The sequence below is a fragment of the Protobothrops mucrosquamatus genome, unplaced genomic scaffold (assembly GCF_001527695.2).
Source record: "Protobothrops mucrosquamatus isolate PMUCROS unplaced genomic scaffold, P.Mucros_1.0 scaffold2998, whole genome shotgun sequence".
NCBI lineage: Eukaryota > Metazoa > Chordata > Lepidosauria > Squamata > Viperidae > Protobothrops > Protobothrops mucrosquamatus.
In genome coordinates, this window is record NW_015389018.1 from 208238 (window position 1) to 224156 (window position 15919).

The 15919-nt window shown below is 61.3% G+C and overlaps 1 protein-coding gene across 1 annotated transcript in view; it reads left to right on the top strand.

Annotated features, from left to right (window-relative positions):
* The window catches only part of LOC107296839 (zona pellucida sperm-binding protein 4-like), a 15257-nt gene extending 687 nt beyond the window's left edge, over positions 1 to 14570 (top strand). The window contains exons 2-15 of the mRNA XM_029286159.1: positions 1712 to 1833; positions 2906 to 3005; positions 4583 to 4738; positions 5534 to 5721; positions 8560 to 8659; positions 10143 to 10298; positions 11084 to 11271; positions 11809 to 11909; positions 12377 to 12504; positions 12612 to 12801; positions 13310 to 13457; positions 13786 to 13873; positions 13969 to 14082; positions 14407 to 14570. Of these exons, the coding sequence (XP_029141992.1) occupies positions 1712 to 1833; positions 2906 to 3005; positions 4583 to 4738; positions 5534 to 5721; positions 8560 to 8659; positions 10143 to 10298; positions 11084 to 11271; positions 11809 to 11909; positions 12377 to 12504; positions 12612 to 12801; positions 13310 to 13457; positions 13786 to 13873; positions 13969 to 14082; positions 14407 to 14570 (1943 nt within the window). The remainder of the gene's footprint in view (positions 1 to 1711; positions 1834 to 2905; positions 3006 to 4582; positions 4739 to 5533; positions 5722 to 8559; positions 8660 to 10142; positions 10299 to 11083; positions 11272 to 11808; positions 11910 to 12376; positions 12505 to 12611; positions 12802 to 13309; positions 13458 to 13785; positions 13874 to 13968; positions 14083 to 14406) is intronic.
* Positions 14571 to 15919: the final 1349 nt, after the last annotated feature.

The window sequence follows — 15919 nt, forward strand, 5'->3', positions numbered from 1 at the left end:
GGGGGGGGGGGAGGAATGTCCTTTGTGTGTGTGTCCGTCCTTGGGGCTACATAAAGGAAAAAACTCCACTCCTGACTGGCACTGATGATGTTATCTAGTTTGGGTCATGGAAGGTCTGCAAGGAAACAGCCCGGCTGGGAGAGCACCAGGGGCCCCTCGGGTCAGCCCTGAGCTGCCAACGTTCCCCTTTATTGGAACCAAAGTCTGCTTGTGTAGATCTGAGTCTCTTATGCGTTGGGGGGGGGAGAGGCTTGCACATGCGCATTCTCACAAATCGCCTGCTCTCCCTGGTTTTCACATAAGGCGGAGGAGAGGCTCCTGCTTGAGGAAGCCCCAGGCCTGGCAGGGCTGGGGGTCTTGGCAGCTCCCCCCCCCCCGGGCACAGGCTCAGCTGGGCTTTCCTAGGGCAGGCAGCCTGAGGCGGCCTGGGGTCCACTCCCCACTTATAAGCAGAAGGGGGATGGCGAGGACAGCAGCAGCAGCCGCCAGAGAAAACCTGCCCATCTGGGTCAGGGGTCTTCAAACTTGGCCCTTTGATGACGTGTGGACTTCCACTCCCAGAATTCCTCAACCAGTGATGCTGGGAGTTCAAGTCCACATGTCACAACAGGGCCAAGGTTCCCCACCCCGACCCAGATGGGCAGGTTTTCTCCCACTCCTTCACCATCCAGGGGGCCGTTTTTGTTTCTTGCCAGCCGTGTGCTGATCACGCTAACCTTCGTGCCCTGGACTACGCTTTGCAGAAATAACGGCTTGCGGGGGGGGGGGGTGTCTTCCGAATTAAGGCAGATCAAAATGCCTTCCTTCCAATTTCAGATGGTGCATTGCCGGCCAAGGTGGTGCGGACACACTGTCCTTGAGAAGGGGCCAAGGTTTCTGGAGATTTCCCCCCCCTCCTGCCAAGTCAAGGGGGTTGGGGGGGGCGCAAGAGGCAATTATGGATGGAAATAAATGAAGGGGGGGGTAGAACTGCTGAAGTGGCCCTGAGACTGGGGGCTGCAGCTGCCCAAACGCAACTGGAGGGGAAAAGACGCCAGCAAGACGCTTCAAGGGGCGCCCCTGAATCCTTTAAGCCGGGGCTCCCCAGCTGCTCTTCAGAAAGTCTTATCGAGGGCCGGGTGCAAGTCCCTCCCTTCAGCACCGTCGTAACTTGGAATGGTCACCAAACAAGCAGTTGTAACTGGAGGACTATACCCGTATTGTAGAAACAATCTCACTGAACGAGCTTTATGTCATCTCAACAAATTACCATTATTAATTTTTGTTACTAATAGTAACAAAATGGTCATTGCAAGTCCACGTATGATATGCCGTATGCTAAATAAATAAGTAAACCATCAGTAATTTCCATGGATTTTCGTCTTCCCTGGGAATACTTTGGGAGAGTAGTATATTCGTACTCTTAGAGTGGGGAGAATATATTTTAGGACACCTGGCCAGCCCGTTTAAACGTCCCTGTTGTGATGCGTAATGGAGCCATGTGTCATTGCCCAAAGAAAATCCACTTTTACCCAATTTTGGATAATATTCCCAGGGTTGGGAAAAAGCACTTTAAGAGGCTGGCAGGGAAAATGGATCAGGCTTTCCAACTGCTGCCCCTGTCGCCGGGGTCCCCAGGCCGCCTCTGCTCCTGACCTGGCCCGCCTTGCAAGGCTGTTGGGAGGGGCCCAGGCTCCCAATTCTGCCACTCTTCCGCCTCTTCACCCCCCAGATCCCACCGGGACCCCCCGCCTGCTGAGGAATGACTCCACCTGTGGGACATCGGTGACCTCTCAGCCAGACGGCTCCGTGGCGGTAGAGACGGCCTTTGACGGATGCTACACGCAAGCGCAGGTAAGAGTCTGGCTCGTGGCACGGGGGGAGTGGGCTCCGCTGGCCCCCTCTTCCCACCCAAGCTACACCCTGCACTGCCCAGGGCGGGCAGAAACCTTGGCAGGGCTGTCGTGCCCGAGTCTTCCGGCCTGCTGTGATGGCTCTTCCCCATTTCCCCAACGGGCCCCGATGGCCCCCACCTTCCCCACAGCTGTTCATAGCCCAGACAGTCCGTCCAGGCAGCCCTGGCCCCTGGCCATTGGACCTGCTGACCAGGGGAGATTGAAGTGGCACCTTGGGCACTGGGCAGGATGTAGGGAAGACCGACGGAGCTGTGGGCTGCATTGATTGCAAGAGGGATCTCGGAGTCCCAGCAGACGATCCCTTGAATAGGAGCCAGCCGTGTGCAGCCGCCGCCAAAACAGCCCTGGGCTGCATTAACAGAGGGACAGAATCAAGATCACATAAAATGGTTAATACCAGTTTACAAGGCCTGGGTAAGGCCACACTTGGAATACTGCATCCAGTTTTGGTCACCACGATGTAAAAAAAAGATGTTGAGACTCTAGAAAGAGTGCAGAGAAGAGCAACAAAGATGATCAGGGGACTGGAGGCTAAAGCATATAAGGAAAGGCTGCTGGAATTGGGTCTGTCTAGTTTAATGAAGAGAAGGATGAGGGGGGACAGGATAGCAGTCTTCCAGTATCTCAGGGGCTGCCACAAAGAAGAGGGAGTCAAGCTGTTCTCCAAAGTACCGGAAGGCAGGACAAGAAGCAACGGATGGAAACTAATCAAGGAGAGAAGAATTAAGGATAAATTTCCTGACAGGACAATTAACCAGTGGAACTACTTGCTGGGCTGCCCTTTGTCGCATTCTGTGCCTGGGGTGCTCAGGATGCCTTGTGGACCCCCCAGAAAGGAGGTTTCAGGATCTGAAAGAACTCCGGGACATCCTTGGTGGGCAGAGTGAGGCCCCCCCATTGGCCCCAGGAAGGCTCCCCCAAACCAGCGCTGTGACCCCAAAGGCAGGGGGCCAAGGAGAGGCTTGCAGGTGGGCTGGGGTGACTGCGGGCTCCTCCTCCCCCCCCACCAGGACGGGAGCTATCGGACCACCGTGCAGATCGAAGGCGCCAGGCCGGATGGACGGAAGACCACCTACAAGGAGGAGCTGAGGTGCCCAGAGCCACGTTTAGGTAGTTGGGGGGGGAGCTTTTGTCTGGGGACTGTGGGGTGGGGGCCCCTGTAGCTCCCCATCTTCAGGGCCACGTGCTGCTCCAGTGCATCAGCCACCAGCTGAAATGACAGCATTTGGGGGTGGGGGCTGCCCCTGGGGTCTTCCTCCGCCTGAGGGGGCTGTGGAGTTTCTAAGCCAGGGGTCTTCAAACTTGGCCCTTGGATGACTTGTGGACTTCAACTCCCAGAATTCCTCAGCCAGGCACGCGTGCCTGGCTGAGGAATTCTGGGAGTTGAAGTCCACAAGTCATCCAAGGGCCAAGTTTGAAGACCCCTGTTCTAAGCGGAATCCTCTTATAATGCTTCAAAAATGGGGTTGCGTGTTGTTCCCTTAAAGCCCAGACCAAAGGGGGAAGACCCCACTTCTGCCCAGGTCACCCCTGGGGAGAGAGGAGAGTAAGGCTGCCTTCCTCAGAGGCCAGGGCTGCTGAGCCCCCCCCCTTGTGGGATGAGACCAGGGTCCCATGGATGCAAGCCAGGGATGGCCCGCCTGCAGCCAGTGAGGGAGGGGGGCTCCCTCCTGGTCTCTTGAGTGGAAGGGGAGAGGAGCCCCCCCACCAGGCCCCCAGGGGCTTCCTGCCCCACTGCCCTTGTGCCCAAAGCTGCTGCAGGCCAGGGGGGGGAGGTGAGGTCACAAAGAGGTGCTGTTGATGTGGGAGAAGCCCACCCTGGCCCTGGCAACTGGAGGGGGCTCAGACCCCTCCCTGCCTCCTGCCAGGCAGATGGCAACTGGCATGGCTTCCCTCGCACTCCTGGCGCTCCTGGCGGCTTCTACTGCCAAGACGGTCCCCGCTGAGATGGGGTGGGAGCCGCAGGCTGCAGTGGGGCTGCCTGGAGGTGGGTGCTGTGGCAGCCGGGGGGGCTGGGAGGGTCTGCCGCCTCCGAGGAACCCCAAATTCAAACCCACCATGGGAAATCAGGGTGCTGGCTCAGGGTCCCTCCAGGACACAAACGGGGCCGCTTCCGAGAGGCTCAGCCTGGTTGGCTCCTGGCCCGGCCGGTCTCCACTCTGGGGTCTCCCTGCCCTGTCCCGGGGCCCATGGTGCTGGGCTCTGGGGCCTCGCTGACCCAGCGTCTGTGTTCCCTTCAGCTAGGGGCCTTTTTTGGCTTTGAGCAAGGAAGCCCCTCGCTGGAAGGTTGGGGGCCCTGGGGGAGCCCCCGGCAGAGTCTCCAAGGAGCACTTCCCAATGCAGCTGCCCAGGGGAGGGGGCCCCCAGCAGCGCAGCCTCCCCAAGGGGTGCAACCATTGGGGCGGGCTCAGGAGTCTACTGGAGAAGGCTACAAAAGGCCCACCAGTAACTGTCAGACGTGGGGTGCCAAGCGGGGGGGGAGGGCAACAGCCAGCCAGACTGCTTGGGGGTCCCCAGGGGCCCGTCCTGAGCTCGGGCTGGCCTCTGCAGAGAGGACCCCGGGCCCTGGGGCCTCCAGGCGAGAGCTTCCCAACGCCACTGCAGGAGAAGCGGAGAGGCCAGGGGTCCTCCTGAGGAGTTGTGGGTTTTCTGTGGGTGCCCCATGGCTGCCCTCTCTCCCCCCCCAGTCCTGGACCCCCCCAGCCCCAGCCGGTGCTCAGCGGTGCAGCTGGCGGACCGCCTTCCCTGCAGCTCCCATCGGCTCAGCCACGGCCGCTGCTCCCGCTTGGGCTGCTGCTTCGACCCCCAGGACAGGGTGACCCCCTGCTACTACGGCAAGGCAGGTGAGCCGGCAGACCCCCGGGGCCGGAGGGAGGGAGGGAGGTGGGGGGGCTTGCCTGGCCAGAGAGGGGCTCCTGGGAGTCTCTTCCTTCCTGTTCCCCCAAGTCCCTTTGCAGACCCCCACGTCTATTTTGGGGGGCTTGGGGTGAGTCACGGCCTTCTGGTCCGAGTCACATGGGAGCCTTTGCCGCTGGTTCTGCCATCTGGCGCCTTTGGACCCGGCCGGGGGGGGTGGGGCTCAGCTGCTCCACATGGCTGCTCCAAGAAAAGGCGAGTCTGTCAGGGGGGGCTGTGGGCACCCCAGTTTTTCCCCTCTATTGGGGTGACAGAGGGTGTCATGTGGGCCCCTGAGCTGTTCTGAGGGCCCCCAAAGGGTGGCTGGTGAACAGAAAGCAGAACTGAATGGGCCATCCTTGTGAAGGTGGGGGAGGGGCTGGGGGGCTTCTTTCCTATTCCCTCCGCATTGGGGGTGGGGGGCACTACCCTTCTGGAAGGGCACCCTCTGCTGACCCCCTGCCGTGCCCAGGACGAGGAAGGGGCTCTGAGGAGGCAAAGCCACCCCAAGAGAAGCAGAGTGGGCGAGGAGGGGGGACCTGACTCACCCGGGTGACTGGGGGGGGGGAGACCCCGTGGCTGGCTTCCTCCTGCTGGCTGGGCTGGTGGCCAGTCAGGCAGTCACCCTCTTCTGCCTTTCGGGGGGGTGCCTCTGTCCTGCCCACGGCCCTTCTAGGCCAGGGGTGGGAGGAAAGGGGGCACCCTGAACTTTGACGCAGCAGACCCCCTCCCTCCCTGCACAGTGACGGCTCGCTGCACCCCGGAGGGCTCCCTCTCCCTGGCCGTCTCCAGAGACGCCGTTGTGCCCCCCCTGCGCTTGGACTCACTGCACCTGCTGGGCCGTCGGGGGGGGCCCTGTGGCCCCCTGCTCAGGAACGAAGCGTTTGTCGTGTTCAACTTTCCACTTTCCGCGTGTGGGACGACCTTCAAGGTCAGTGGGGAGGGTGTGACCCAACAACAACCCTGTGAGGTAGGGGGGCCTGGCAGAGGCTGGCTGGCTGGGGGTCACCAAGCCTGCTCCTGGGGCTGAAAGAGGCCGGACCCCGGGGGTCTCNGGCTATAAAAGGGTGGTGGTGGCCATTTGGACCTCTGTGACGGACAAAAGCTGAATCTCTGGCAAAGTAGTGTGCTGTGGTTTTAAACTGTGTGTATTGTTTTTGTTTCTGGGTGTTTGGAGTAAAAGGTCTTGGCAGGCAGCTACGGAGCTGCTGCCAAGTTTCTTATCTGTGAAGTGGTGTCTGGAGAAGTCTTTAACCCTCGGCTGGCTGTTTGGGTGTGTGGGTCGGAACGGGGACAGAACAGCAGCAGCCAGAGAAAACCTGCCCGTCTGGGTCAGGGGTCTTCAAACTTGGCCCTTTGATGACGTGTGGACTTCCACTCCCAGAATTCCTCAGCCAGCGATGCTGGGAGTTCAAGTCCACATGTCACAACAGGGCCAAGGTTCCCCACCCCGACCCAGATGGGCAGGTTTTCTCCCACTCCTTCACCATCCAGGGGGCCGTTTTTGTTTCTTGCCAGCCGTGTGCTGATCACGCTAACCTTCGTGCCCTGGACTACGCTTTGCAGAAATAACAGCTTGCGGGGGGGGTGTCTTCCGCATTAAGGCAGATCAAAATGCTGGATAGGTTTCGCCTTCCTTCCAATTTCAGATGGTGCATTGCCGGCCAAGGTGGTGCGGACGCAGCTGGCCGAGATTGGCCACAGCCACACTGTCCTTGAGAAGGGGCCAAGGTTCCTGGAGATTCCCCCCCCTCCTGCCAAGTCAAGGGGGCTGGGGGGGGGCGCAAGAGGCAATTGTGGATGGAAATAAACGAAGGGGGGTGTAGAACTGCTGAGGTGGCCCTGAGACTGGGGGCTGCAGCTGCCCAAACGCAACTGGGGGGGGAAAGACACCAGCAAGACGCTTCAAGGGGTGCCCCCGAATCCTTTAAGCCGGGGCTCCCCAGCTGCTCTTCAGAAAGTCTTATCGAGGGCCGGGTGCAAGTCCCTCCCTTCAGCACCGTCGTAACTTGGAATGGTCACCAAACAAGCAGTTGTAACTGGAGGACTATACCTGTATTGTAGAAACAATCTCACTGAATGAGCTTTATGTCATCTCAACAAACTACCATTATTATTTTTTGTTACTAATAGTAACAAAATGGTCATTGCAAGTCCACGTATGATATGCCGTATGCCAAATAAATAAGTAAACCATCAGTAATTTCCATGGATTTTCGTCTTTTCTGGGAATACTTTGGGAGAGTAGTATATTCGTACTTTTAGAGTGGGGAGAATATATTTTAGGACACCTGGCCAGCCCGTTTAAACGTCTCTGTTGTGATGCGTAATGGAGCCATGTGTCATTATCCAAAGAAAATCCACTTTTACCCAATTTTGGATAATATTCCCAGGGTTGGGAAAAGCACTTTTAAGAGGCTGGCAGGGAAAATGGATCGGGCTTTCCAACTGCTGTCCCTGTCGCCGGGGTCTCCAGGCCGCCTCTGCTCCTGACCTGGCCCGCCTTGCAAGGCTGTTGGGAGGGGCCCAGGCTCCGAATTCTGCCACTCTGCCGCCTCTTCACCTTCCCAGATCCCGCCGGGACCCCCCGCCTGCTGAGGAATGACTCCACCTGTGGGACATCGGTGACCTCTCAGCCAGACGGCTCCGTGGCGGTAGAGACGGCCTTTGACGGATGCTACACACAGGCGCAGGTAAGAGTCTGGCTCGTGGCACGGGGGGAGTGGGCTCCGCTGGCCCCCTCTTCCCACCCAAAGTACACCCCGCACTGCTCAGGGCGGGCAGAAACCTTGGCAGGGCTGTCGTGCCCGAGTCTTCCGGCCTGCTGTGATGGCTCTTCCCCATTTCCCCAACGGGCCCCAATGGCCCCCACCTTCCCCACAGCTGTTCGTAGCCCAGACAGTCCATCCAGGCAGCCCTGGCCCCTGGCCATTGGACCTGCTGACCAGGGGAGATTGAAGTGGCACCTTGGGCACTGGGCAGGATGCAGGGAAGACCGACGGAGCTGTGGGCTGCATTGATTGCAAGAGGGATCTCGGAGTCCCAGCAGACGATCCCTTGAATAGGAGCCAGCCGTGTGCAGCCGCCGCCAAAACAGCCCTGGGCTGCATTAACAGAGGGACAGAATCAAGATCACATAAAATGGTTAATACCACTTTACAAGGCCTGGGTAAGGCCACACTTGGAATACTGCATCCAGTTTTGGTCACCACGATGTAAAAAAAAGATTTTGAGACTCTAGAAAGAGTGCAGAGAAGAGCAACAAAGATGATTAGGGGACTGGAGGCTAAAACATATAAGGAAGGGTTGCTGGAATTGGGTATGTCCAATTTAACGAAGAGAAGGACGAGGGGGGACAGGATAGCAGTGTTCCAGTATCTCAGGGGCTGCCCCAAAGAAGAGGGAGTCAAGCTATTCTCCAAAGCACCAGAGGGCAGGACAAGAAGCAACGAATGGAAACTAATCAAGGAGAGAAGAATTAAGGATAAATTTCCTCACAGTAAGGACAATTAACCAGTGGAACTACTTGCTGGGCTGCCCTTTGTCGCAACCTCTGCCTGGGGTGCTCAGGATGCCTTGTGGACCCCCCAGAAAGGAGGTTTCAGGATCTGAAAGAACTCCGGGACATCCTTGGTGGGCAGAGTGAGGCCCCCCCCTTGGCCCCAGGAAGGCTCCCCCAAACCAGCGCTGTGACCCCAAAGGCAGGGGGCCCAGGAGAGGCTTGCAGGTGGGCTGGGGTGACTGCGGGCTCCTCCTCCCCCCCCACCAGGACGGGAGCTATCGGACCACCGTGCAGATCGAAGGCGCCAGGCCGGATGGACGGAAGACCACCTACAAGGAGGAGCTGAGGTGCCCAGAGCCACGTTTAGGTAGTCGGGGGGGCTTTTCTGTGGGGACTGTGGGGTGGGGCCCCCTGTAGCTCCCCATCTTCAGGGCCACGTGCTGCTCCAGTGCATCAGCCACCAGCTGAAATGACAGCATTTGGGGGTGGGGGCTGCCCCTGGGGTCTTCCTCCACCTGAGGCGGCTGTGGAGTTTCTAAGCCAGGGGTCTTCAAACTTGGCCCTTGGATGACTTGTGGACTTCAACTCCCAGAATTCCTCAGCCAGGCACGCGTGCCTGGCTGAGGAATTCTGGGAGTTGAAGTCCACAAGTCATCCAAGGGCCAAGTTTGAAGACCCCTGTTCTAAGCGGAATCCACTTATAATACTTCAAGGCTGCCTTCCTCAGAGGCCAGGGCTACTGAGCCCCCCCCTTGTGGGATGAGACCAGGGTCCCATGGATGCAATCCAGGGATGGCCCGCCTGCAGCCAGTGAGGGAGGGGGGCTCCCTCCTGGTCTCTTGAGTGGAAGGGGAGAGGAGCCCCCCCACCAGGCCCCCAGGGGCTTCCTGCCCCACTGCCCTTGTGCCCAAAGCTGCTGCAGGCCAGGGGGGGAGGTGAGGTCACAAAGAGGTGCTGTTGATGTGAGAGAAGCCCACCCTGGCCCTGGCAACTGGAGGGGGCCCAGACCCCTCCCTGCCTCCTGCCAGGCAGATGCTGACTGGCATGGCTTCCCTCGCACTCCTGGCGCTTCTGATGGCTTCTACAGCCAAGACGGTCCCCGCTGAGATGGGGTGGGAGCCGCAGGCTGCAGTGGGGCTGCCTGGAGGTGGGTGCTGTGGCAGCCGGGGGGGCTGGGAGGGTCTGCCGCCTCCGAGGAACCCCAAATTCAAACCCACCATGGGAAATCAGGGTGCTGGCTCAGGGTCCCTCCGGGACACAAACGGGGCCGCTTCCGAGAGGCTCAGCCTGGTTGCTCCTGGCCCGGCCGGTCTCCGCTGTGGGGTCTCCCTGCCCTGTCCTGGGGCCCATGGTGCTGGGCTCTGGGGGCTCACTGACCCAGCCTCTGTGTTCCCTTCAGCTAGAGGCCCTTTTTTGGCTTTGAGCAAGGAAGCCCCTCGCTGGAAGGTTGGGGGCCCTGGGGGAGCCCCCGGCAGGGCCCCCAAGGAGCACTTCCCAATGCAGCTGCCCAGGGGAGGGGGCCCCCAACAGCGCAGCCTCCCCAAGGGGTGCAACCATTGGGGCGGGCTCAGGAGTCTACTGGAGAAGGCTACAAAAGGCCCACCAGTAACTGTCAGACGTGGGGTGCCAAGCGGGGGGGGGGGAGGGCAACAGCCAGCCAGACTGCTTGGGGGTCCCCAGGGGCCCGTCCTGAGCTCAGGCTGGCCTCTGCAGAGAGGGCCCCGGGCCCCGGGGCCTCCAGGCGAGAGCTTCCCAACGCCACTGCAGGAGAAGCGGAGAGGCCAGGGGTCCTCCTGAGGAGTTGTGGGTTTTCTGTGGGTGCCCCATGGCTGCCCTCTCTCCCCCCCCAGTCCTGGACCCCCCCAGCCCCAGCCGGTGCTCAGCGGTGCAGCTGGCGGACCGCCTTCCCTGCAGCTCCCATCGGCTCAGCCACGGCCGCTGCTCCCGCTTGGGCTGCTGCTTCGACCCCCAGGACAGGGTGACCCCCTGCTACTACGGCAAGGCAGGTGAGCCGGCAGACCCCCGGGGCCAGAGGGAGGGAGGTGGGGGGGCTTGCCTGGCCAGAGAGGGGCTCCTGGGAGTCTCTTCCTTCCTGTGCCCCCAAGTCCCTTTGCAGACCCCCACGTCTATTTTGGGGGGCTTGGGGTGAGTCACGGCCTTCTGGTCCGAGTCACATGGGAGCCTTTGCCGCTGGTTCTGCCATCTGGCGCCTTTGGACCCGGCCGGGGGGGGTGGGGCTCAGCTGCTCCACATGGCTGCTCCAAGAAAAGGCGAGTCTGTCAGGGGGGGCTGTGGGCACCCCAGTTTTTCCCCTCTATTGGGGTGACAGAGGGTGTCATGTGGGCCCCTGAGCTGTTCTGAGGGCCCCCAAAGGGTGGCTGGCGAGCGGAAAGCAGAGATGAATGGGCCCTCCTTCTGAAGGTGGGGGAGGGGTCAGTGGGCTTCTATTCCCTCCGCATTGGGGGTGAGGGGCACTACCCTCCTGGGAGGGCACCCTCTGCTCACCCCCTGCCGTGCCCAGGACGAGGAAGGGGCTCTGAGGAGGAAAAGCCGCCCCGAGAGAAGCAGAGTGGGCGAGGAGGGGGGACCTGACCCACCCGGGTGACTGGGGGGGGAGACCCCTTGGCTGGCTTCCTCCTGCTGGCTGGGCTGGTGGCCAGTCAGGCAGTCACCCTCTTCTGCCTTTCGGGGGGGGCGCCTCTGTCCTGCCCACGGCCCTTCTAGGCCAGGGGTGGGAGGAAAGGGGGCACCCTGAATTTTGACCCAGCAGACCCCCTCCCTCCCTGCACAGTGACGGCTCGCTGCACCCCGGAGGGCTCCCTCTCCCTGGCCGTCTCCAGAGACGCCGTTGTGCCCCCCCTGCGCTTGGACTCACTGCATCTGCTGGGCCGTCGGGGGGGGCACTGTGGCCCCCTGCTCAGGAACGAAGCGTTTGTCGTGTTCAACTTTCCACTTTCCGCGTGTGGGACGACCTTCAAGGTCAGTGGGGAGGGTGTGACCCAACAACAACCCTGTGAGGTAGGGGGGCCTGGCAGAGGCTGGCTGGCTGGGGGTCACCAAGCCTGCTCCTGGGGCTGAAAGAGGCCGGACCCCGGGGGTCTCGCGGCTTCTCCACGACGGCTGGGCCCCAGTTCCTCTTTGAGCGTTAAAATGGACGGGTCAAAGAGAGAAGAAGAATCACTGCAGGTTAAAATAGTTAGTCTGCCAACCCCCCCCCTTAACATTGCTCCAAAATGTTTAACCATTTTCTACACCTGCAAATGTCTGCCTGAAGGGCCCTCCCCCTAACAAACAGGCCCCATTGGGAGACAAAAGCAGAGGGTCTCTAGGGAGGGAGGGAGGGGAGGGGAGGGAAGGCAAGGAAGGAAAGAGAGGAAAGGGACAAAGGGAGGGAGGAAGGAAGGTGAGGGAAGGGAAGGGAAGGAGGGAGGGAGGGAGGACATAGAGGAAGGAGAGGGAGGGGGGAAGATGAAGAGGGAGGGAAGGCCTCCCCTCAACCAGCCCTTTCTCCCCCAGGACGTGGGAGGCCACCGGATTTACCAGAATGAGCTCTCGGCAGAGAGACGGACCCTCCGCACCTCTTCAGGCGCCGTCACCCGGGACAGCGGCTTCTTCAGGTGAAGGTCCATCCTGGGCAGCAGGAGGCTGGGAGGGGGGGCGGAGGGCCAGGGCCAAGACCCCCACCCCTGAGATGGAAGGGGGGTCCCAGTCTTTCACTTACGGAAGGTCTCCAAAAACTAGCTCTGGAGAAGAGGCAACTGCCCTTTGGAACCCCCCCCCCGCAGCATCCTGCCTGCCTGGCCCTCGGAGCCCTCGGGGCCCTGGACTGGCGCTCGGCCCCCTCCCAGGAAGGCAGACGGGGCCTCAGGCCAGCCAGCTGGGCAGCCCTGGGCCTCCTCCTGCCTCTGCTTGCTGCCTCCGCCCAGGCAGAGAAGGCAGCTGCCCCTCCTTTCACAGAGCGGGGGTGGGCCTTGATGACCTCAAGGGTGCCCCCCAGGGGATCCGGCAGCAGCGGCCACGAAAGCCCCAGCCTTAGGAGGAGCTGAGAAAAGCCCCCCCTCGCCCCCCCTCGGCTCTCTTGCAGGCTGACCATCCGCTGCAGCTACTCTGGCCACGAGCCCCTCCCTGTGAGTGTCCTGGTGGCGACCCCTCCTCCTCCGGCTGCCGTTGCCCAGCGGGGGACCCTCACCCTGGATATGCGGGTCGCTCGAGGTGGGTGCCTTGGGGGCCGGGCCCCCCCCGGGAGGAGAGCCTGCCTGCTGTGTCCCTCTGGGGCAGCTCCACTTCAGAGGTCTCCTCCCTCCCTCCCTCCTCCGCAGACGAGACCTACTCCTCCTTCTACGGGGCTCTGGACTTCCCCGTGGCGAAGCTCCTGCGTGACCCCATTCACCTTGAGGTCCGGCTCCTCGGAAGGAGGGACCCGGCGCTGGTTCTGCTCCTCCACGAATGTTGGGCCACTCCGGGCACCAGCCCCCTCCGGGCACCTCAGTGGCCCCTTCTGCAGAATGGGTCTGTTACTTGGATCTGGCGGGAGGGGGGGCAGGCCTTGGGGGGGGAAATGTGCCTTGACCAACCGGTTTGCCTGGCGCCCATGGAGGGCTTGGCTGCCTCCTCCGGTCTCTGGCCAGCGCTTGACCAGGGAGAACTGCTGCGCCGCCCAGCCCCCTTGATTCTGTGGGGCCCAGCACTTCATTTCTTTCCATTTATATGCCACCCATCTCTCTCCCAAAGTGGGGCGGGAGCAGAGCTTCCAATGTCCTACCTTGCTGGGAGGAGAATTGACCCAGAGTCTGGGAGGGGCAGCCTGCCCCCCCTCCCCGTCTGCTGGTGGAGGAGCGGCCATTACCCTGGTTCAGAAATCGAGGGTCCCGCAGAATTGGCTGGTTGCCAAGCGCTTCACAGTGGGGAGCAGCCCAAACCCCTCCCTGGCCTGGAAGTGGGAATTCCCGGCGGGGGAGAAGAGGGGCCGGCCCCGCAGCTCTGCCAGTGACGCCGGGCTCCCCGGTCTGCCCTCCAGGTGCCCCTCCCAAGGAGACAACTACCAGACCCAGCTGGTGCCCCTCCAGTGGGATGCGGGGCTGCCCTTCCCCTCCCACCACCAGCGCTTCGTGGTCAGGACCTTCGCCTTTGTGGGCGCGGACTCTCGGCGGATGCTCAGCGGCCCGGTAAGGTGGGGGGGCTGCTCTGGGTGGGGGCTGCCCAGCAGGGTTCTGGTCCTGTTGCTCAAATCAGAGCAGAGCAGGATGAGGTCTCCTCCTGTCCTGAGTTCTAATTCTGAACAGCCTATCCTGGACTCGGTGCCGCTGAGCATTCTCAGAGACACCGTCTCCCTCCCAGAGCCGTAATCCCCTCCGCCTGAAGGGAGATAGTTCAGACTTTGGGGGGACCATTTTCCCCCAGCAGATGAGCTGTGGGCCTTGAGTGTGGGGTGGGGCTCCCCAGGAGAGCGCAAGGCCCTCCCGCTGCTCCTGACCTCTGCGTCCTTCCCCATAGATTTACTTCCACTGCAGCGCTTCCGCCTGCGCGCCCACTGCCCAGGACCCCTGCAGCACCCTCTGTGAGACTGGCCTGCAGGGCAGACGTGAGTTGGTCGCTGTGGAGGGAGACCCTCTGTGGGGGGGGTGGAGAAGCTGTGGGGACCACACTGTGGTGTTCATGCCCCTTCTTCTCCGCCAGGCCGGAGAGATGCCCGGGAAGGAGCTCCGTCGGAGGCGGGGCAGGCGCTGATGCTCGCTTCCGCTGGGCCGGTGGACTTCTTCGGCCTCCCCGTGCTGGCCTCCCGCCCGGAAGGTATTGAGGGGAGAGCCCTGGGGGGGGTCACCTCGCGTGTTTGGCTGCATCGAGTGGTCTTGAATCCCAGACATCTCTGCCACACACGTGTCCCCACATGAAGCACCGTGAGGGGGGACCCCGTGGGCCCCAGACGATGTGTCCTCCCACCCTTGACCCTGTGGGCTGCTGTCTGGTGACCTTCAGCAGCAGCAGCACCACGTTCCTCCTATCCGGGGGCCCTTTTGGAGGACAGATTGTGCAGATTCTGCCCAGAGTGAAGACCCCCCCAACTCAACTTGGGCTATCTGAGACCCCCTGCCCGGCACGCTCTTTCCCCCACAGGGTCCGGAGCGCTTGCCCCGGAGGGCTCCCTGCGATGGGAGGACGGGCTGTGTCTGGCGTCAGGGCTGGTTGCGGCACTGGGCCTGGGATCGCTGGTGCTGCTGCTGCTGCTCCGAAGGCATAGGGGACAGATGCCGCGCGGCCGGGAGCCCCCCTACACCTGAAAGAGAAATAAACTCGCTCTTGTGAGCCCAGTGGCCACGCTGGTTCTCTGGCTGGGAGAGGGGAGGGGGGCTTGGTCTCCGGCCGGTGTCTCCGGTGTCTCCGTGGGTCTTCCCTTCAGGGGAAGCAGGTGCCTCCTGCTGGGTGCCTCTGCAGGAGAGGCTGCTTCGCCCCCCCCCCCCCAGAGAGGCTGCTTGTTCCTCCACAGGGAGCTTAATTTCTCCCTTTCCCACACCAGCCATTTGGGCTTTGGCATCCCTGGCCCTGTGCCCAAGTAAGGCCGGCCTCCACTTGGAGGAGAAGCTGGATGGGGCAGAAAGCAGCTCCCTCCCTCCCTCCCTCCCTCTGCAAATGTGGCAATCCAGGGTGAGGAGAAGAGCGTGCAAAGGTGCCCTCGCAGAGTCCGTGGCTTGCCTCCCCCTGAGAACAGAGACCCCCCCGGCACGCCAGGCCAAGGGCAGATGGCAGCTCGGGACACCCTGAAGCCTGAATCGCCCCCCCCCCCGTCCCTGGGGAGCTTCCCTTTGGCTGCCTCCTGCATTTTGTGCCCAGACTCCCTGTGGTCTCCTTTTCTCTCCCATCTCCTGTAAACGGCACCTTAGGTGTGGGCAGGAGGCGCAGAGGGCCTCTGCAAAGACAAGGGGGGGACTGCTTCCCGGGGGGGCAAGGGGGCTTCTCTGTGTTGGCAGCCCGAAAGGCTTGCTTGCTGTTTTCCAGAGCGCAGATAACCCAGTGGGCTGTGTTCACACCGCACGTGCACAAACACGCACACAAAACCATGTTACAAGCACGCGGTGACCTTTCTGCCCGGCCTCCTTGCAGGCAGCTGAGAGCAGCGGTTGCAAGCGTCCGTTGCTCTCGCACGTTGCTCTGACTGCAGCCTTGGGCAGTCTGCTGGGTTGTGTAACGGGCCCTGGTGCGGCACAACTGGCACTTTGGCTGCAGAAATGCTGCTGGAAGAGGGTCCCGGCTCAGGAGGAGCCCCCCCCTCGGCATTCTACAGATTCTATACAGGGATAGAATCAAGATATCATGTGTCGGTGCCACTCTGTAAGGCCCTGGTAAGGCCCCACTTTGAATTCTGCGTCCAGCTTTGGTCTCCGTGATATGAAAAGACGCTGAGACTCTGGAAAGGGTGCAGAGAAGAGCAACAAGGGCGGTCGGGACTGCAGGCTAAATGATATAAAGAACAGTTGCAGGAATTGGGCATGTCTAGTTTAATGAAGAGAAGGGCCAGGGGTGACAGGATAGCAGTCTTCCAGTATCTGAGGAGGGTGGTCAAGCCATTCTCCAAAGCCCCTGAAGGCAGGACAAGAAGCAATGGATGGAAACTGAACAAGGAGAGAAGCAG